Source organism: Podarcis tiliguerta, assembly GCF_965153285.1.
Source record: "Podarcis tiliguerta genome assembly, chromosome: 3".
In the NCBI taxonomy this organism is placed as follows: Eukaryota; Metazoa; Chordata; class Lepidosauria; order Squamata; family Lacertidae; genus Podarcis; species Podarcis tiliguerta.
The window spans coordinates 49,035,205-49,058,053 of record NC_139536.1 but is presented as its reverse complement, the minus strand read 5'-3'; the positions used below and the strand labels follow the sequence as shown (position 1 = coordinate 49,058,053).

The window sequence follows — 22,849 nt, the reverse complement described above, 5'->3', positions numbered from 1 at the left end:
ACAATCAAATAACATCTTAGGCACACTTTCATTCTATATTTCTTGGATAGCTATCAGTTTTCAACTGCAACAGTCACCTTTTATGAAGTAGGAGAATGAATTGGCAAGTATGTTCTCCAGTATTATATGAAGTTTGCATTCACATGTCACAGTGAGCTATAAATCATGACTTACTGTGCATAAACAAATCTCGCCTGCTTTTTCTTCTCCCTACTCATTGCTAGGATGAAAGAAACCAATATTATTGGCTTGGCATTAAACCAGGGATCAAGGTTTATTTCAGTACAAACAAACACAGTCTGTAGCCAAGGTTTTTTCCTGGCTTACTGATCATATTTTGTTTCCTCCCAGTCAATGGCAGTCAGTGGGGCACCTGGCTTCCACCTGGCAGACACCTCTCCCACTTACTAGGAGCCAAGAGGCACAGGGAGCTCATGGGGAGGGGGAGCAGGAGAGTCAGATTGGCTCCACCACTGGACCCACACAGTGTTGAGCCCCCCACACCTTGCCCCTTTCCTGCTCAGAAAGCAGTACCGGTGCTTGCTATTCAGAAGCCAGGTGCGCAGTGCAGCCTACACACCAACTGCAACTGCTTCCAGTACAAGCAGGAAGAAGTAGTGAAGTGGCCTTGGTCCAGTATATTTGAAGGGAGTATCTCCACTCCCATCGTTCTACCCGGACACTGAGGTCCAGTGCTGAGGGCCTTCTGGCAGTTCCCTCACTGTGAGAAGCCAAGTTACAGGGAACCAGGCATAGGGCCTTCTCAGTAGTGGCACCCACCCTGTGGAATACCCTCCCATCAGATGTCAAAGAGAACAGCAACTACCACACTTTTAGAAGACATCTGAAGGCAGCCCTGTTTAGGGAAGCTTTTAATGTTTGATGGATTACTGTATTTTAATATTTTGTTGGAAGCCGCCCAGATGGGCAGGGTATAAATAAATTATTATTATTATTATTAATGGGCGGGGTAGAAATAATAAATTGTTGTTGTTGTTCTTACATAGTAAGCCATGGTTTTTGTCTTATCTTGACATGAGAACATGCGCATAGAAAACCAACATAGCAACTTCACATTTTCACTCTGTCATCTATCTGGTTAACATGCATTTTAAGTAGGTTCTGTGAAAAGCAGTTACACACTTTTGATCTTCCTAACCTCTGTTTTACAGATGCAAACTCAATTTTGAAAGATGTAAAGATGATGAATTCTAAATTTGGATCACTTGAACTAGGCAAGTAGCTCTTCTTCAGAAGGACACCATTAAGAACTTTTTATTGCCACATCTTGTTTGGTAATTGTTCAGACAAAAGATAAAAATTATTTGTCTGCATAGATTAATGTAATAAGTTTGATGAAATGCTTTGCAGCATGTTAAAAGCTGTTCTAAAGTTACTATTTTTCAGGGGGGAATCCTCATGGTCCTATTTTCATTGTTAAACTAGCAAACACATCTTTCTAATTAAATACTGTATGTAATTTCAAGTTTTCTAATCCTCCATTTTCATTATTTACAAGCAGGGGATGAAGAGGAATATGCTGATGACTTCAATAGGTAAGAGAAAATTCAGAGTGGTATACTTCAAGCATTTATTTGCATTTGATATAAGTTAAAAAGAATGCCCATTATTTTTCAAAAAGGGTTTAAAAAGTTGTGCTTCCATATAGCTATACACCACACAAGCATTTTCGAACTATTTATTGCTCTTTTATTAATTTCTTGACGTTCTAATACTCTGGGTATGTTCACACATTATGGAAAGTCATGGCTAGTGAACATGCTGATAATTTCCAGTTTGCTCCTTTTTGTTAACAAACCATGATCCTTGGCTTAGTGTTGTGTCTGAGCTGGGGATCATGTTTGTTTCACTCTGCACAAACCTTTGCTTCAGGTAGTGATTTGTTTGGAGTGAAACAAGACCCTGATCCCTGGTTCAGATGTACACTAAGCCAAGGATCATGGTGTTTTTCTTCGGCTTGCTAGTAGAAAGGAGTAGAGTAAAAGCTATCTACATGTTCAACATAAACTATTAGCCACTGATTACTGTGACATGAACGCAGCCAATTTTGATGTGTGAAAATATTTTTTTTTAATGAGCTGTCTTGGTTGGTTCTTGAAGTCAATAAATATACACTTCCTTAAGTGATCACATGGCACCTACAAGTCTCTATAGAATCACTTTGTGGGATGCGGGGAGCTCCATGTAAGTCACTGTCACTTTGAAGTAACGACTCCTGGTATTTGATGAATTTACTTTAATGTAGGATCTTTTAAGCAGTTTAGCCCACATGTAACTTTGAAATTCAACATTTTATTTATTAGGTATTTAGAAATGTTTCTCGTAAATATTTTAATTTATAAGGTGTTCTTTAACATTAAAGAATAGAGCTTTATTGTTTCCATCTTTTAACTTTTCCTCATGTCAGTACTAGTCATCGGTCAGAGAAAAGTGAAGCCAGCATTGGTGAAGAAATAGATGATATTTCCGTAGAATTAGACAACTTCAATCCTAGTGATAAAGTATGTACCGGTATATTATACTTTACATTGGGGTGGGCATGTATCCATTTTCATTCTCAGTAGAAAGCTATTTGCATAGAATCCCATTTTTGTATTCTGAAGGTTGCTTGCAAACATATTGTTATTGCGAGAAACCGTTAAGCCAAACAATAGCTGTACCTGTTTACAACTGTGTTTAAGGGACCCTTGCCAAGTGCCACCTAGTGGGCCACCTACTTTTAGTGGGATCCTCACTCCCCAGGCGGTTTACTTGATTGCAGCAGGGGTACTCCAAACAGTGCCTGGTGGTTGAGTTTGGGAATCAGCATTTCAATCCCACAATGCCCCAGAGCAACACTACATCAGGGATACTGAAGGAAATTTAACTGATGGCTCTCAGACCTAGCCTTGCAGCACTGATTGGAACACCAGGCAGGGGGATGGGATTGAAGGGCAGGCAAAGGGGAATGGGAGTTCTAGTTCACAACATCTGGATGGCACCACATTAGCAACCCCTGCCCTTTCTCCTTACTCTGCAGAATGAGTAATGTGTGAACTGAGCTCTGCTTAATTTATTTATATGTAAAATCTCCTTAATAATTGTAGCATATTCTCTGTTTGAAGGAGAATGAGAGGTGGAGGCTATGGTTTCAGGGATACCACGTATTTCAAGAAGCATAACACCGTATAGCTCACACATGCTTTTTTCATATGGTCAAAATAAGGGAGGGAGGGGTGGCAGACTCTGAAACATACTGAGGTTTTCCCAAGTAACTAACAGTCTCACTTAATATGTGCACTTAATGTGCACTTAATAAAGATTAATACTTTTAAGTCTCCAGTTCAGGCAACAGAATTATCTGTATGATCTGAATCACTGTTCTCTTACCTCAGGAGTATTCTGCAGCCTCTCTGTACATTAACAAATGCCATTTCATTCTTCATATTGCTTCAGTAGCAAGTATATATTGTAAAAGTTCATTTTTTAATCTTCACTGAAAAGAAATGAATAATGTGTTTGAGTATATGAAACTGCTAATATATTTCCCCAACTATGGATGAAATCCATCATCATGCCAGCAAACACAGTGGAACTTCCCCTTCTTCTCCTTATGCCTGCATCTGCTCCATCCTGCACCACAATCTGCTGCAGAGAGTCTCCCAATCTTCTGGAGCAGATTTTAGGGGCATGCTGTAGGGAAGAAGAGAAGGGGAAGCTCTGTTGGTAGCATTACAATAAGAAAATAAACACAAGCATCAGCAGTGGCACAAAGCTTCTAAATATTGATTTTTAAAATATGCTCTCCTTCCTTATTTTACTGAAAAATTAATGTACTAAAGCTGCTATCCTATACAATCTTTCCTAGGAATAAGTTTCATTGAACTCACTGAGACTTATGTAGGGTTGCCATATGTCCACTTTTTCCAGGACATGTCCTCTTTTTCACAGGTAGAGTCATCATAGCAAATGTGTCCTCTTCTTTGTTCTTTAAAATATGGCAGCCCATATAGATAGTAGTGTGTTGCCTCTTGCTCATAGGAAAGTACTTGAGATCTTCTTGATAGGAGTTTTTAATAGAAGATAATGTTTTAAAGAACAGCTTAGCTATAAAATACACTGGATTTTAAACATCAGTTAACATTTTAATATTTTCTTTTCTCCTAGCTTGAAGACTTCACACAAGATTTCACCATTTCTCAGTTAAGTGGTGAAGCAGATTACTTAGAGGATGTTGCATGAGTAGACCAAGCAAAGATCTTAATTTGTTGACTTGAAGAACTTTGTAGACTATATTTTAAGACAATCACTCTGCTGAAATATCCCCTCCCAAATTGTGCCTTGTGTTTCAACAGAAACTCCCCCAACAAACTGGAGTTGGGAAAAGAGTTTTTAAACTTGTAAGAACTGAAAGAAGAAGTAATTTTGGAGCGTGGTATTGCGGTCTTGTTAAGCTAATTCGTATGTGTAATATGTCAAATATTTCCCAGAAAGATGTCCGTTGCAGGCGACAGACACATCAAGATGATTGATCTACAAGAATTCATAAGGGAAGAGATCTACAAAACAGTGGCAAACATGGCTTAATGTCATGGCAACCATTTGGCTTTTTGCTGAAGAACAAACAGTATTTGAACTTGCTCATCTGTTGACCTAATTAAAATTACAGTTTTTCTCTCTTAGCTGTTGAAATTACTTTAGTGGCCAGGAGATATGAACCAAGATCTTCAAAACTGACTCGTTAGATTGCCTAACATGAGGCATATTAAAATACTTTAGTGGCTGAATCATGAATCCCTGTGGTTTCTAGTAAGTTGGTCCCTTGTTGCAACTTAGGTGCTTAGTTTTGCATGGCCAAGATCACTAGGTACTTCTGAAAATTGCAGCTGGAATATGAGCCTTAACTCTAAACTTATTTTTATATATTTAAACATTTGTTATTCTAAGATAGCCTTTTGTTTGTTAATTTAATGAAAGCTATAAATGGTTGTTAGCATGAGGGTTTTTTCTTTGAAACAGCTTAATACTGAATAAAACTATTCCAAGAAGGACTGTTTTAAAGTTTGGGAATGTTATGTGATGAGACTCCTTCACTTAAAATGATTGCGTGTGTGTGTGTGGTCTTTTGTTTTTTATGTGTGGATTTGAAGAGCATTTAATCTGGGCCTCTCTGAAGTTGTGGATCACACCTCCTGCATCAATTTGAACCTAAATATGTAAAAATGGCAAACATCTAAAGCATCCCTTTGTAAGTTCATTGAAGCCCCCTATGCAAATCAGCTTTCAGTCCTAAACGTGTGTATATTTGCCTCATTTATTTCAAAGGGACCTGGATGTATGTAACTGCAGAATTGTAGCTTTAGGCTGTAGTTCACCAAAGAATGACAATACAAAAGCTTCCAAATAAAGCACATAGGGAGGCTGTGTAGTGGTTGGTGGACTGCATGCTTAATCTTAAATCACGCCCTACCACAGTGGGACTTGTTTGTGAGCAAATATATGTGGAAACAGGTTTTAACCGTAAGCTTTGTGAAATAGTCAGTGATGCAAAAGTTGATACAACTTCAGCAATACCTGCTGCATGATATGTTAAATTCAGTCCTGGTCATTTTGTGAAACTGAAATTAAAAATGTAATTCTTTGGGTACTGTAAAAAATAACTTCTCAGATACATTAAGTAAAAAATAATAATATAGCTTCTGTTTGAGCAGTTTGCTTCTTGATATAACAGTTATCCTAACAAATGCCAGTAAGCATTTATTTACTGTATTTGGCAGTATACTTTAAGGTTTAAGTCTACAAACTACTTTCTTAGTAGTAGTTCTGGTAACCAGAACTGATGTGATTTGTCCATTATACTTGAAGACCTAAATTTCACAATTACAGTGGAACCTCTATTTGTGACCATAACCCATTCCGGAGGTCTGTCCGGAGGTCGAAACGGGTCTCTGGGAGAGGCACCGTTGTGTGCAGGCAAGGGCGGTGATTGCCCGCTTCTGTGCATGTGCAAACGACGATTGCCGCTCCTGCGCATGTGCGAACGGCGGCAAACCCGCCGGTTACTTCCAGGTTTGCTGCGGTCGCGACTTTGAACGACCGTAAGAAGAGGTGGTGGTAAGTAGAGGTTCAACTGTAATTGATGTGATAAAGTCTCTACAGCTTGATATCAGTTGTGTGCCATGAATATATGTATTTTTACCATCCTCAGAGCAAAATGCAGTAGTAGTATATCTACAGCCCTGACACAAGGGCTAAAGGCTGAAACAAAAACCTTGTGGAGGTGCTTGAGACTGGCAGTGTACAACTCCCCCCCCCTTGCGTATCCTTCTGAACCATACACTGCTGCTGTGGTATTCATTAACTGCAGTGGCTGACTTCTACCCATGTCAGGGGCAGAATGCTGGTGTAGGTTGGTTGCTGGGAATTGCAAGTGGGGAGAGTTCAGTTGCAGTCTTCTGTAGGCATCTAGTTGGTCCCTTGGAGAACAGGATGCTGGACTATATGAGGCTCGGTATGATCTAGCAGAAGCTTTAATTCTCATTTATTTAGTACTAAAAGACTACCAGCACTGACTTGATAATACTTTATTTCTCCATAGCTGGGGGAAGGAGGCAATATAGCAAGGATTCTTTTTTGATGTTGCACTGCGCCTCCCCTTGATCCTGACATTCATATACATGATAACAAAAACGGTTTAACCTGCTTGAACCCCTCCTTCAATTTCCTCTCTCCATCTCCCCTTTTTTAAACTTTATTTTTAATTGAGTGGCTTTACATCTTTTAAAAAGAAAGAAAAGACAAAAAAAGACACATCAGATTTTACATTTATTTATTTTAAAGCAACAGCATTAGTATTAATTGTACGGAAAAGAGTAGGGGGAAAATAGACAAGGTCAGCCACGGATGAGGAAAACAAATGGGGAAAATACTAGTTAAATACTACTTCCAGATGAATTACTTCATGGGCTTACTTATATTTGAGAAACTAGACCTTTGATACATAATGTTGGCAGCATTAAATGCTCAATTTGCAGCTTCAACAAGCTCCAGCCATGGACTTCATTGCTAGATTTGCATACTTTAGCCAGCTTTCCATTTTTCTTAGATTTCATTTTCCATTTACCTGTGGCAGAAATGAGAGCAGCCCATAGAAAACAATGAACAATTTTAGTAAAGCTAAAAGACAGAGAAGGCAATGGTATCTGTTCATTCTATTCTGGAATAACAAGGTTCATGATAACGCACAACCATGTTGTCTTATGAGGTGTATTGTAGCGTCAGTTACTTGCACTGTATTAATTCTGCAAGTATGCTCCTTTATAGAAATCAAACACTTGTTGCATCATGTAAGGTCCTTTTGTAAATGGTTATTATTATTGTTTAATGCTTGTTTTTTCTTAGTATTGTAGATCTTTCTATATATAATATATTTTTTAAAAAAAATTAAAAACGGTATACCTAAAATGGCAGACTCACTGAAAAAACTTTTGCCCGCTGCCTACAAGAGCATCTCGGGTGGTCCTTCCACAGAGGAGGTGCCAGCACTAAAACATAGCTGCTCCCTGCTCACCACCCATCTTACTTCTGTCAGCAAGGAAACACGGAGGAAAGCACTGACTGCTGTCCTTAACTATACCCCCCACTGCCCAAATGCTGGCAACAACAAAATACTATTCTAGCTAGAGATTTATCTGTCATTGAGCCATTTGTATTGAATAACGGGGATTAATACTTCTGTTCAGATAACCTAGGTTCTTGATCCCCCTTATACTGGAGGAGAGAAACCAACAAACACAATGTTCCCTTCATACATGTACACATAAACATAATTTATCAGTTTCCCTGCCTCCTTAACTGAGAGAGTCTTAGACCGGTATCATGTGTTTTACAAATACATGTCACTTACATAAATAGCAAACAGGCAACTAGAAAATGGTTAAGCAGCTAGCAGAACTTTTCATGAGCGCTTAAGTTTGTTACAATGAGCTACATCTATAATAAGTAGATTTTTTAAAAAGGGCTGCTTAATTTTTAAAGATGGCAGATGTCAATCATTTCATACCAGGTTAATTAATCAGGAATAACTACTTCCTGTCTTAAGCAGCCGTAACTGCTAGGAGCAGGGCCAAGGCCCAGAGGAGAGTATAGTTCTAGAGGAAAACAACTGTGACTAGTTCTAGAGGAAAACAACTGTGACTACTTTGCACGTTTGGAGATATTTACGGAAACTTGCTTTCCTGTAGCTATGTACCTAGAACTGAGGTCTTGTGAGATTTGCTGGAGCTAATCGGAGAAGTAGTGTTGGATCAGAGCAAGCAGCATTCTGAACAGCAGATTGCTAGTTAAGCCCTTTTACTTGAACGGAGAGCATTCTGGTGCAGTTAAGCTGGGATCAAGAGACAGTAGTGCTTTCCTATGTAACGTGCCCTTTCAAGAATCACCAGTACCGGAGTTCCTTATTCATAAGCCATAGGGTGGGTTACCTGGTGAGAGGGTTCAGTGTGCCATAATAATCAGGGACATTGATCCCAGAGACAAAGGGAGTCTGTGCCACTGGTAGAATTTTCAAGCCAAATGTGTCCTCAGCATGCTATGTATTTGGTACCAAGAAGTCTAAGGAGGTTGAGCAAAGAGGGTTTATTTATTTATTTTAAAGAAGGCTCTTCTTGGGTATGAGTGGATTTCTTAAGAGTTCATTACAGGTGTAACAGAGACCCCTCCCCCTATTTGTACATTTTTAAAAAGCCTTGCCAGCTGCTTGGAGAGGGGGTAATGTGGATTTTTTGAAACGTGAAAATGGAGGGATTTCCGCCATCTAAAGGCATTCACTAATTCTGTCATCTTCAGAGACATTTTTAACATACACCTCCATGAATCGCTAAAAAAAAAAAAAATCAGCAGAAAGAAAATCCACAAAGGGGGCCCAGAATAATGATGCCTTATAACTTTTTGGATTACTCTCTTCGCTTAGAAGACTGGAGAATGGTTACATGTTTCTTTCTTTTAAACATGCTGTTTAGTGCTTTATGCATAATTCCCTTCCAAAATCACCCCCGTCATCAGCTCCTTTATGATTTTTCAGAGAGAAGCTAGAAATACAACATTCTTTTGCCTTATCGCCAGTTTACACAGAAGACCCAAAACCTGAACCCATAACACAAGGCTTAGCAGCTGTGATCCTACTTTTCCAGACAGAGATAAATCCCTCCTCCCCAGAATGAGTATCATCATCCATCTCCAGGATGATGTTTACCATATAGACTTTCTCTCTGCAGTTCTTCAGCATTATCAGATGGCAGATGACCTATTTTCTCATCTCTACCATTTTCCTTCCGCATATACTAACTGCAAGATGAGATAGATAGAAAATTTCTGAAATCTTATGACTGATAATTAACCACATTAACCAAATTATGTAAAACAAGGAACTGAGCAGATGAGTGCAAAAGCTCAGATGGATGTTAAGCCAGATGTTCGTATCTCTTGCAATTAGGGGCTGTGTCTGGTTTTTTTGTGTAGTGTGCTGCACAACATAATCTTGTGGCGTGGGTGTGCATCTGGAAGGCAAGTGTGCATCTGGAACAGTCTTGGAAAGCAAAGCTGTTTTTCTTTTTTAAAAAAATTCATGGATTTAGGTCCCTCATTTGAAACTAGTCCAGAAAAAAGGGGGGGGGGGGGTAGGATTCACCTAACTAGCTCCATCAGCAGAAGCTCTGTGTGAGGACTTCTACTAGCTAAATGGGGCTTCCTCCATCTCCACCTGCACTACCACCTTCGCCGCATCAAGCAGTTGGTCCCTTACCTTTCCCACCCCAACCTGGCCACAGTGATCCATGTGACGGTCACCTCCAGGCTTGACTACTGTAATTCGCTCTACGCGGGGCTGCCCTTGAAGCTGTCTCAGAAACTCCAGACGGTGCAGAATGCTGCAGGGAGGCTCCTCACGGGGTCTCTGCCATGGGAGCATGTTCACCCAGTGCTTTTCCAGCTCCGGTGGAGTACAGGGTCAGATTTAAGGTGCTGCTTTTGACCTTTAAAGCCCTTCATGGCCTGGGACCCTCGTACCTACGGAACCGCCTCTCCCGGTATGCCCCACGGAGAGTCTCAAGGTCCATAAATAGCAACACCCTAGTGGTCCCGGGCCCTAAGGAATTTAGATTGGCTTCAACCAGAGCCATGGCCTTTTCAACTATGGCTCCAGCCTGGTGGAACACTCTGCCTCATGAGACCAGGGCCCTGCAGGATCAGATTTCTTTCCGCAGGGCCTGTAAGACAGAGTTGTTCTGGCTGGCCTTTGGCTTGGAGCCAATTTGATTCCCTCCCTCTCTTTCTTTTTTCTTTTCCTTCTCCTCCTGCGAGGAGGCTACATTTTAATATTTTAATGTTTCAATATTTTAATATTTTATTTTAATTTTGTTTTTAAGTTGTAATAATTCAACTTGTTTTTATTACTGCTTGTAAGCCGCTCTGGGGAGGACGGGGTATAAATAAAAATTATTATTATTATTATTATTATTATTATTATTATTATTTAATATTGGTTCAGGGTGGTGATGGGATAACCCCATAACAGTTTGTGGGGGAAGGAGAAGGGCCAGTTGTTCCACCTGGCAAGCTGCAATGCTTATGTACAGTGGTACCTCGGGTTACAGATGCTTCAGGTTACAGACGCTTCAGGTTACAGACTCCGCTAACCCAGAAATAGTACCCCGGGTTAAGAAGTTTGCTTCAGGATGAAAACAGAAATCGTGCGGCGGCAGCAGAAGACCCCATTAAAGTGGTATCTCAGTTTAAGAACAGTTTCAGGTTAAGAACGGACCTCCAGAAAGAATTAAGTTCTTAACCCGAGGTACCACTGTAGATAGAATGGCCAGAAGAGCACAATGCTGAATTTCACCCAAGGTCTTGAAGCTTGAACCTTTTTAATGCATTCAAGAAATCACATTAAATGTTCCCACCTCTTGGAAGTGCTTCAGACTTAAGAAATGGCCTTGGAAAGAGTTGCTAATGTGATTTCTGGTTTTTCAAATAAGAAACTGAAGTTATGACTTTTAGTGAGTTGATGTGAAAGACAATTTCCTGTCTTTCAGGAAATATTAGCTCATTTGCATTTAACAATGATGGGGAGATTGTGCCAGGTGTCGTCTTTTCCTGTTCTACCTGGGACACTGTGAAAGACGAGTTTCTTTGTGAAACAAAGCTCAAAACACTTAAGCCAGATCCAGAAAGACTTCTAGAATTGAAAGGTATTAATTGTAGATTAATTGCACATGAGACCAGCAACAAAAGGTTGGCACATGCGGTGCTCCTGATCACTGCTCTAATCAGTCAGCCATGCCTTCCTCCACAATGCTCTATCAGCAGTCCATGGCTTCTGAGCATGCTCAGTCCCCATTGGGCTGTTTTGGGGGAGACTCCTGCTTCTAAAAGTTTTTTCTAAAACCATTTTTGGGAGACTTCTGCAACCTCAAGGTTCCCCCAAATCTCTCTTGTATCATTGGTTTTGTTCCAGTGACATACTATAAAAGCACATAAAGCCTAAACAGCAGAAATTGAAGTAATAATTAAAAGTTATTTTTTAAACAGGGAGATTCTGTGTAATGGAAACCACATCCCTTTGCCTTTGTTTCACATGGCGCATTCTTAAACTATGGAGTTCGCTGCCACAAGTTATGGCTATGGTAGAAAAATTCATGGAGGTTAATGTTATCAATGACTATGAGTCATGATGGCTGTGTATTACTAGAGGCAGTGGGACCGGCGCTCTATATGTGTTCATAGGAACTCTTCTCATTATTATTTATGTATTTCATGGTTGAACTCAAGCTCTAGTTAACACATAAAAAGAATACTGCGTGGGCTGCTACTGTGAATAGTAGAAACGAGTCTGAGGTGGTGGACATCTATGAAACAAGCAGCTATCTCAAGTACATGGCTGAACTATTTGGGATGATGAGGTACCGTATTTTTCGCTCTATAACACGCACCTGACCATAACACGCACATAGTTTTTAGAGGAGGAAAATCCGTAGGCATGCCACCCATAGGCATTTTCTCCATAACACGCACAGACATTTCCCCTTACTTTCTAGGAGGAAAAAAGTGAGTGTTATGGTGCAAAAAATACAGTAATTGAAACAGGAGAGTGCAAAAGACGTAAAACCCAGCAACCATGAACTGCTTGGAAAATCAGACGAAGGAGTGAGGTGGCCAGTGCCCAGCACCCCAAATCAGCACACACTACCTACTCCAGTGCCTATTGACTGACTCGGAGGTGAGGGTAAGAGCTGCTTGACAATGGAGCAGACTCCCTCAGAAGGTAGTGGCCTCTCCTTCACTGGATGTTTGTAAACAGGTTGGGTTTGACAGGGTTTCCGCATAGCAGGGGGTTGGACTAAATGATCCTATGGGTCCCTCCAACTCTACTGTTCTGTGATTCTAAGTATGTCTAACATACTTAGAAGCAAAGTACACCAAAGTAAATGCGCATTTCCTGTCAGCATTACTTGGTAACAACTTTCATTTATTTCACTGAATATATTCCAAGAAAGAGTCTTAAAGCGGGCGGCGGGGGGGGGGGGATACATATTCTGAGGAAGGAGAAATGAACTGCTGTGAGAATACATAAATTTTAAGACGTGAATTTTGATAAAGTCTAAAATTATCTAGCTAGAGAAATAATAAAAACCATTCCTGTGCCTATTCTGGCATGTCCTCCTTCAGGATGACTTTCACTCTTAAGAAGGTGGGCACAAGATTACAGCTTAAAGTTGGGATCTCATGAACGTTCCTTGGGAGTAAGTTCCCTTGAGCTCAGGGGAATGTCTAGTTGTATGCCACCCCATCTCCAAGCAGTACAGACTCCAGGGGGTTCAGGTGCTTACCCAGGTTTGGTTTCCTGAAATGAGGGATAGCGGGGACTGTGGTGTCATTATGCTAGTTTATTTACAAACATATACAACCTGAGCCTCAGTGGTGTAGCAAAGTCAGGTGGTACCTGGTGCAGAATTTTTTGTGTGTGCCCCCCCCCCCCCAAATTGAAATCTGTCAAAGAGAGCAATGCAGATCCCGCCTTCTCCCCCTCCCCCTTCCCCCCTGCCCCCATCAAAGAAAGCAGCGCAGGCGATGCTGTTGCTGATCCTGATCCCGCCTTGCCTCGTCAGAGACACGGCTCCTTCTCGCCTCCCTCCTCTCCACCCCTAAACCAGTGTGTGATCTCTCTCTCTCCCCCCCCCTCAAACCAGCTGGGCTGCAGAGCTCTCCTATGCACCGCTTCTCTTCCCCCCCCCCCAAACCAGCGCACCTTGGCCCTTAAATGAAAGGCAAAAGCAGGCGACCGCAGCCTCTCCCACCTCTGTGCCCTTCTTGGGAGTCTGCGTCAGCCCCAGAAGGACCCTACCTTGCCCTGTGAGCAGCACAGCTTTGACCCTGGCCACACAGACACACACATAGCAGGGGCGGCACATGGATGGGCAGGGAGAGAGGGCCTGGCCGACCATGCATGTGCCCGGCCACAGAGGTGGGAAGGGGACGTGTTGGCATCACGATGCAACTCAACCCCGCTCGGTTCCACTACACAGGCAACGTCAAGTTCAGCCAGCATTTTGTCACCCCCATCATGATGGCACCCGGGGTGGTCTGTGCCCTCGCATCCTATGCCCCTGCTGATTCTACGATGGAGGGCTTGCAGCACTCCAAAAGAGTCTTGCTTCTCTCGTAGCCACAGCCTTGGATACCCACAGAAATCAATCATTGCTCTCAAACGTTGCTTTCTCTCTCTCCATCTTGCTGCTTTGCTTCTAGGTCACATCACAATTCCACTCTAAACTCGGGCCTTTTGTCTTTCTAACTGGCTGGGGAGGGAGGCCCACCTGTTTGCCCTTTTGCACAGAGCCACTCCCTTTGTTCCCTTAGCAACTCAGAGGACGATTACCAGGCTGGCCTGGCGCTTGCAGCAATTGAATCTGTCTTGGATCCAGGAATTAGAAGAGGGGCTCTGGCAATACAACCTAACCCGCCCCCCCAACTCATAACAATATTTTGAGCAAGCTAAGTGTGGTCTAGATGCTTCACACACGGCATAAGGATCCAAGTCCCTCTCCATAGGGCCACATGCACCCCATCTTTCAGGAGTTTTTTTCACGTTTGAAAACAGGAATTGAACCAAGGGTGGGGGATCTCCAATGGTTGCTGGACTACAACTCCCATCACCCATGATCATTGGGAATTGGAGTCCTGAAAACATTAGTGCAGGGGGCACAGGTTCAAATCCCTGTGCCAAGCCAACATTTGATCGCATCATGACTGAAGACATTAAAACTCTTTAAAATGCAGACATCCACGTTGAAAAGGAAATCAGTGTTGATTCAGAACAGGTATCTGCCCTCATTTGAAGTGGAAAGTTGCTGAGAAGCCAGACTCACTTCTGCAGTGGAAAAAAGAGCCACACTCAGCACTGTTTGTAGGCACAAACTTACCTAAGTAAGCCATGAAATAAGATGCGTAGAATACTTGTCATGAACCAAGCTGTGTATCCTTTGTGCAGAAATGCCAAACTAATTTGTATGTATAAAACTGTTTGCAATTATGCAGATTGTTACAATAAGTTGTGTGTTTGTGGTGAAGGTTAGAAGCAGGGGACAGGAAAAGCTGCTCGCACCTGGGAACCTATTTGGAGCATGCTGAGTTTCATGTGCCTGTTTTCTCTCAGCTTATCTGTTAATTTGCTTTGGTTTGTGGTAGCCAAGAGCTGACACATGGTGAAATTTGGGAAACCGCAGTAACCACACTAGCAAAGTCAATGTTCTTTTTCAAACTGAGACAGAAGAACAAAGACTTCAATGTGTAGGTTTTATTTGCATGTGTAACAGACTTCCAGGCAAGGTGCTTTAGAAAATACCTTATATGTGTTTTCAGCACTTGGAAAACATCTCTGTTTTTCTGCAGATTTTAATAACTACGGCAAAACGTATCACACTGAGCAGGTAAGTCCAGCTAACTGCAATAGGCACAATAGAAACTAAAGTTCTTCAGGTATTTTCTTGTTGCTGAATATAACGCACTGATATACAGTGCTTTTTTCTAAAAAAAATGTTTCGGGGTACTCTCATTTTGACTCAAGAAAATCACCATTTTATAGTTCAAATCGGGGAAAATTAATACAGTAAATGGACAAAGGTACAAAGATTCATAAAATGTTTAGGGGTATGCATCCCCCCAGAAAAAAGCACTGTATATATGTCTGCTTAATGGATACCACGACAGTAATTCAGATGAAGAAATAATCAGATTTAATAATATGATTTGCTAGCATTTGCTTGTTCCACAAACTCTTAATTAAAACCTCTTTTAGACTGTAAATCTAAACTTGTTTACAAGGGCAGTAATTCTTCTCAACACAGCGAGGTTTACTTTCAGGTAAATCTGTATAGGATTGTGCCGTAAATGCATCAAAGCCGGGAACTAACCTGAGAGGCAATGGAGTTGTTAGATGATAAACATGCAAATGAAATACTCAAACTAAGAAGCAGAGAAGCAAAATTAAGTATTTTAATCTGCCTTCACTGCAGAAGGTATCATCCTTCCTTACTAGATTTATTTGGACCAAGCGTAGTCCACAGTAAATTGAAAGGAACTGTGGTGCAATGGCTAGTCTATACGTCTTGGGAAGCCAGACTTAAATTCTCACTCGGCTATGAAAATCACTGGATGAACCTTCAGCCCTGTGACCCTTTTTAGCCTCACATATACCATCTTGAGCTCTCTGATGGCAAGGCAGAATATAAAAGTAATGAACTAATTCTTTACCATATTTTTAAAAAAGATTTTGTTTTACAGGAAGCTATTAATAAACTGAATAAAATAAATAAGATCGACAGTCCAGGTACTTTAACTTTGGTCCCAGGTAAATGGGTTGAAACACCTTTTAAGTTTGAAATGTGCTGCGTTTAGGACTTTTGTGTTGTGTGCACAGGAAGCCACAACGCATGCATGCAACCGTTCAGACATTACTGAATTCACTTATTTTGTTCAACAAGGAGATTCGTCTTCATTGGCACCACTCAGCCAATACTTTTCACTTTTCACAGTAAGTTTTCTTGTGTTTAAGCCTTTGGTTTATGCTGAGTTTTTCATTCAATTCCATGTACTTTTTACACCTTATTTTCCCCCCATGTGCAGTGACTTAAAAAAACAGCAAGTCACTAAAAAGCTCAAATCTGCATCTTCACATATTCTGTGTCATTTTTGCCCTGGTCCAGCTCTTGACACAGGACACTAGTTGTGCGTAACAGCTGATTGCCATGCATGGGGATGTGCGTTCCACAGCTGTATGGGAAGATGCATGCGGTCAGTTCCATGGGACCTGGATGAATGTTGCAGTGTCATAGACTCGTAGAAGCAGAATTGTAGAGTTGGAAGGGACCCCAGGGGTCATCTAGTCCAACCCCCTGCAATACAGGAATCTTGCCCACGGATGTCACTGGGTGGACTCGAACCCCCAACCTTCTGGTTAGCCAGATGCACTAACCCATTGCACTACTTGAAGGATGCAATGGGGCTACATTCTCCAGCCTCTAAGCTGTGGAACTCCCTCCCCACAGAGGTGCATTTGGCACCTTCATTATATAGCTTCCAATGAATGCTGAAGGCACCCCTTTACCTTGGCTTTTGACACTTGACCTGTAGTAGTAGTAGAAGAAGAAGAGTTTGGATTTGATATCCCGCCTTTCACTCCCTTCAAGGAGTCTCAAAGCGGCTAACATTCTCCTTTCCCTTCCTCCCCCACAACAAACACTCTGTGGGGTGAGTGGGGCTGAGAGACTTCAAAGAAGTATGACTGGCCCAGGTCACCCAGCAGCTGCAGGTGGAGGAGCGGAGACGCGAACCCGGTTCACCAGATTACATGACTACCGCTCTTAACCACTACACCACATTGGCTCTCAGTGTAGTAGTAATAGTAGTAGTAATAATAATAGTAGTAGTAGTAGTAGTAATAATAATAATAATAATAATAATAATAATAATTTATTATTTGTACCTCACCCTTCTGACTGGGTTTCCCCAACCACTCTGGGTGGCTTCCAACGAAGATTAAAAATACATTAAAATGTCACTCATTAAAAACTTCCCTAAACAGGGCTGTAGAACCTTATTTAAGCATTGTGTTTTTTGTGTTTTTAATGTTGTACTATAATGTTGTCACTTTCCTTGGAACCTTAGGGTGAGGGGCGGGAAATAGATAACAAGAAGAAGAAGAGGAGGAGGAGGAGGAGGAGGAAGAGGAGGAAGAAGTGAAAGCTGCTTCTGTATGTAGATCACCTTGGCTGCGCTGGAGGAAAAAGGTTGGTTTAGAAACGTGTGCCCCACCCATCTACTTTCCCTTTGCTCAGATTTGCTTTCAACAACTAAAATGCAAGTATCTCATAATAAAGCAGCAGAAAACAAACCAATATACAAAATAAAATCATTATTTATTTATTTATTTATTTAAAAAACCCACCCCATTATTCATAAAGGGATTTGTGCTAAGCTGTTCACGTTCATTAAACAGTAAAAAGTCCGGATTGAATTCAACCAAATCATATTCAGACTGATTGAAATCAATGGACATGTAATCACAGCCATTGATTTCAATAGCTCTAAGTCTGACCTACTTGGATTCAGTCCTCCATGTTATTCCACATATTGAAATTCTGGGAGAACTAACATACACAGAGTCCTATGAAATCAAAGACAGCACAATAGCTAATAAGTGTACTTCAGAAAGTTCAAGGAGACACTGATCTAGACTTTGACCAGTTTCTCCATAGGGCTTATTAGACACATACTTTTCCTGTTTCATTTTCCTAATCCACTTCCTTTCTTTGCAGAGACTTTCCGTAAATCCAACTGAACTGTCACTGCTATAGCTACAAGTCTTCTCTGGTCAAAAGAAAGACAGAGCACCATAATGAGCGGGGTATGTCTTTTTCTGCTGAACTCAGTTCTCTTCACCACCGAGGGTAAAAGAGGAAGCAATACTATGTTATGTGTACTGAAAGCGGTGAGGGAGATCAAGCAGAGCTGCTTTGAACTTCAAAGCCAATTCTGTTTCTTCTTCTGAGGCTGCAACCTGTGCATACTTGGCGTGAGATTTGGGGGAATTTTAGATTGTGCACATTCATCCTGATTTGTTTGCAGGAAGATAAGAGAACATTGGCTAGAGGTTGTTGTATCAAAACCAGCGGCATCTGACACTTTCCATTGCATTTCCCCTCACTTTCCTTAATGCAAAAAGTCTGATCTGTGCAAGCTGAATTTGCCTGTGTAAGCGACTGAATCTCACTTGAAAACAGTGACAGTTTGGAAGCCCCCTTAGGCTGCAATCCTAATTCCACTTACCTAGGAGCAAGTCCCATTGAGTTAGGATTGCAATGTAATTCTTATTGAACTTGATAAACATGTATGGAACTGCGCTGCAACAATGGAAATGACAGCTTTTCTCGCTCCGGTTCATTGGGCAACTTTTTTCTGGCTCCTTCTGAAATATATATACAGTGGTACCTCGGGTTAAGTGCTTAATTCATTCCGGAGGTCCGTTCTTAACCTGAAACTGTTCTTAACCTGAAGCACCACTTTATCTAATGGGGCCTCCTCCTGCTGCCGCGCCGCTGGAGCACGATTTCTGTTCTCATCCTGAAGCAAAGTTCTTAACCTGAGGTACTATTTCTGGGTCAGCGGAGTCTGTAACCTGAAGCGTATGTAACCCGAAGCGTATGTAACCCGAGGTACCACTGTATTTACCACACCTGCAGATTTTCCACATGCACTGGAGAGAAATGCTGGGTGCAAGAGACCACTGGAGATTATGTTTATTTAATATTTCAAGTTTCTTGCTCCTTATCCTGTCCCTAACCAGCTCTCTGAAGCAAGTCTGTCAACTGCATATAACTCAAATTACCGTAGGTTGAAATGCCTGTCCTAACTATCCTCTGTACAGGACTGTACAGTGAAAAATATTTCACAGAGATGTCCATAATTCCTAAGCGTATTAGGTTGTAACAAACACTGCACAAACAGAATGCACAAGCTCACATAATGGATCTTTCTCTCCCCACCCTCCTTCTCTGTACCCCAGAAAAGCCCCTCTGGAGTTGAAGTGACTTACCCAACACAGTGGACTGTGCAATCTGGGGCTGCAATGGAAGAGGTGAATTGCCTCAAATTGGCTGGAGGTATCTTGTGCTCAAGTGGAGCAAGATTCCTCCCCAAAACCAGAGGAATTCCCCAGTATTTGGTCCACAGTATTCTCCTCTGGGGAAGGGGATACCAGAGACTGCAGGGGAGAGAAGGGGAAAGAAAAGATGCATTGTGTGATCTGCCTGCCACTCATGCATCATATGGGGGTGCAACCCATTATATGAAATTCTGTTTGTTCCAATACTGTATTATAGACTGCCCAGAAATAGAAATGTGTTCAGTGTTAGGGTTGCCATATTTTAAGAGGGAAAAATCCAGACACAAAAAGTTGTTGAGCTTTTTTTGGGCAATCACCCAATAGCCCCTCCACTGCCGCTGACCCCAAGATCCTGTGCCAGAGCCTGAACCACAGCTACCCGTGCACAATTTTCTTTTTTAAACCCAAAATCCAGGACAAATGGAAAATTCCCCCTGGATGGGCCTGTAGGACCCCCAAAAGAGGTCATCTCCGGGAATTCCTGGATGTATGGCACCCCTAAGTGTGCTAATCTAACTGCTGATTCATTTATGACTTTGTGTGAGTTTATGAAACGTATTTCTCCCTCCTTCTACATGCACACATCCTATAATGTGTGAATATAAAGCTACATGAATAGGGTATGTGGGGAGATGCACTTTAACTGTGTCTTGATGGTTTTTTTTAGGGTGGGGGAAGGGGATGACTGGGCTGTAAGACTGTTACTGTGTGGGAAAGTTTTGAGACCAAACTGTGTGATCACATTTAACCATGTTTGTGGTAATTTATTTTGCTGTGGCTATGTGGGATATCGTGATTTTATGAGATTTGCTGAAGCCAATCAGAAGTTAAGCAGTGTTATAACAGAATTGACAACATTCTGAACGACAAGCTTGCCAGCCCAGGTTCTCTGCTAGAAGAGATGGAGTGAGGGAGTATGTTGAGCCTCGTACAGGAAGTTTTTTTGGGTCATAGTTTGAGACAGACATGTGTGCCATTCTATGTACCTTGCTCTCTCCAGAACAAAGAAATTCTGTCCCTGCCCTAATTTTGGTGATTCTCCATTCCCACTACAGCACATGCTCCCCCCTGCTATATTCCAGGCCTTTCCTATGGAGCATGGATTTCCCCCTGTCTCAGAATCTACATTTAAGAACCAAACAAATGAAGACCAAATGTTTTTACCAAATGTTTTCCTTATCTAAACCAGAGCTTGCCGAAATGTGAGTTTAACGGAATGCATTGTCCTTTCAGGAAGAATCAACCACCGCAGATTATTCTGATTTGTATGCTGAGATTGCAATGCCATGTGACAAGGATGAAGTCAGAAACTTCACGAAAGCCTTTCTTCCCATTGCTTACTCCCTGATCTGTGTCCTGGGGTTCGTGGGAAATATGTTTGTAGTGATGACATTTGTTTTATATAAGAGGTCTGATTCTATAACTGATGTCTGCCTCTGCAATATGGCTATTGTGGACATATTGTTTGTTCTCACTCTTCCTTTCTGGGCAGTGAACTACGCTCTGAACAACTGGATTTTTGGGGATTTCCTCTGCAAGCTCACCAAAGGTATCTATGCCATTAACTTCAACTGTGGCATGTTGCTCTTGGCCTGCATAAGCATAGACAGGTATGTGGCCATTGTGCAGGCCATAAAGTCATTTAAGCTTCGGGCAAAGTGTCTAGCCCACAGTAAAGTGATCTGCTTGGCTGTCTGGGTCTCCTCTATGTTAATCTCAAGTGCTACTTTCATGTTCAGTGAAAGCTACGCACTTCCAGGCAATGCAACCACATACGTTTGTGATCACAAATCCAGTGCAAATTCCAATGTACAACTGAAATTGCTGATATTAAGTTTCCAGCTTTTATTTGGGTTTTTTGTCCCTCTGTTGTTCATGGTTTTTTGCTACACCTTCATTGTCAGAACCTTAGTGCAGGCTCAGAATTCCAAAAGAAGCAAAGCTATACGTGTGATTATCTCTATCGTAGTTGTTTTTCTGCTGTGCCAAGTTCCCTACAATATGGTTCTCCTGGTGACGGCAGAATCTATGGGGAAACTGGACAAAGCTTGCCAGAGTGAAAAGCAACTGGCTTACGCAAAATACGTAACGGAAACTCTGGCTTTCCTGCACTGTGGTATGAACCCTGTGCTCTATGCATTCATTGGTGTGAAGTTCAGGAACTACTTTGTGAAAATAATTACAAGCCTGTGCTGTGTGAGACATATGAACTGTGGAACTACCCTTGGTTCAAAGATAAGTTCCGATACTGTTCACTCTAGACAGACAAGTGAAGTTTGTGAATGACATAATGGATTATTGTGTATACAACATGGTTATCTTCGGGTGGAATCATTATTCAGGCCTCACACAGATATGCTGGCTTCTTTATACTGTTCAAATCAGTTCACTTAATACATCATGCCCGTATAAGCTTCTGCCACAGAAAACTGGTCAGTTTCAAAGGTAGCTAATAGCTCTTTACACATTTCAAATAAAGCCAGTCTCTCTGTTCCCATAGTGGGACCAGGTTTCTGGGTGTTTGCATGTATACCTCTTCTCTTCAGACATACCAGAAAAACTCAAGATTGCCACCTTCTGGAAGGGACTCTTTCTTCCTTTCATGGGTGCAGCTGGCTCCTGTGTTTGTTTTGTTATAGTTCCACTTCAGCTATTGATATTATAAGTACAAAAGTGCACTGTTATGGTTTGCCCCACTGCTTTCTTGAATTGGCTAAGTTGTTAGCAATGGCACCTGTTGACCACTGGGAATAGGCTTTTCTTTTGCTGGTTGAAATAGGCGTGGTTCCCCTCTCTGGCCCGTAAAAGGGATTTAGAATTATCATTTTAATTAATTTGATCATATGTAGTCAAAAGTGCAAAAACTAAGGGTAATGAGGGGACAAAAGATAAAGGACCCATTTGAGAAGATATAGGAAGTTTTTTTTATTGATTAGTCAAGTGTAAAGGACAAAGACTGCCCTCCATCCCTGATATACCAGACTATAGACATTGGGAGTTATTTTCTCTCTTTGTCTTGAAACCCTGTAAAGAAAAACGCTGTAAATGAACTTTAAAGGAGAAAATGTTTAAGAGTATCAGTATATATATTCACTGAGGTTCCTTAGACCTGTTAATACTGTTCCTTTGCGCCTGTTTTGTTATGCTTGATTTTCAATTTGTATTTTCAAAAAAGTTGAATAAAGAAATAAATGATAAAAACAAGGTGAAGGTACATCATTTTTAAAGTTTTATCTGATGAATTGATACCTTCACATCAGGGCCATCTTAAGCATATCCGGTGCTGTGGTGCAAAGATCCCTCTGGCGCACCCCCCCCCCAACTCCAAAACAAGGGAGGGGGCGGTGGAAAATGTCCTCTGCCTCCCCCACCGCCCCAATCCCTGGCGTGGTGGCGGCGATCAAGCAGGAAAACGTGCTGACAGGCATGGTCTCCAGCGTTGGGACACCCGAACAGGCTGCACACTGCCTTTTGCCAGGAAGCAGGAGGACGACAAGGACCCCATCTTTAGCAGATGGAGAGGATTGGGAAGGAAGCTGCACACCCACAGTCACTTACAGACTCACTGTTAAGACGGTGTTCATGGAAGACAATCTTCTCAGCTGTGAGTGATCACCAAAGAAGAAGGAGTTC

General features: G+C 41.7%; 2 protein-coding genes across 4 annotated transcripts in view; both read left to right on the top strand.

Annotated features, from left to right (window-relative positions):
* Window positions 1-7,464, top strand: part of CEP43 (centrosomal protein 43) — a gene marked incomplete at its 5' end in the record, with an annotated part of 29,142 nt that extends 21,678 nt beyond the window's left edge. For all 3 annotated transcript variants that reach the window (XM_083434203.1, XM_083434202.1, XM_083434204.1), the window contains 4 exons: window positions 1,173-1,235; window positions 1,523-1,556; window positions 2,429-2,522; window positions 4,168-7,464. In XM_083434203.1, the coding sequence (XP_083290329.1) occupies window positions 1,173-1,235; window positions 1,523-1,556; window positions 2,429-2,522; window positions 4,168-4,242 (266 nt within the window). In that variant the 3' untranslated portion in view covers window positions 4,243-7,464. The remainder of the gene's footprint in view (window positions 1-1,172; window positions 1,236-1,522; window positions 1,557-2,428; window positions 2,523-4,167) is intronic.
* A 6,033-nt stretch (window positions 7,465-13,497) lies between these two features.
* Window positions 13,498-21,502, top strand: CCR6 (C-C motif chemokine receptor 6; the record flags this gene model as incomplete). Its single annotated transcript, XM_083432334.1, has 3 exons — window positions 13,498-13,519; window positions 14,947-14,984; window positions 20,450-21,502. The coding sequence occupies 3 exons, from the start codon at window positions 13,498-13,500 to the stop codon at window positions 21,500-21,502; spliced, it is 1,113 nt and encodes a 370-aa protein (XP_083288460.1).
* Window positions 21,503-22,849: the final 1,347 nt, after the last annotated feature.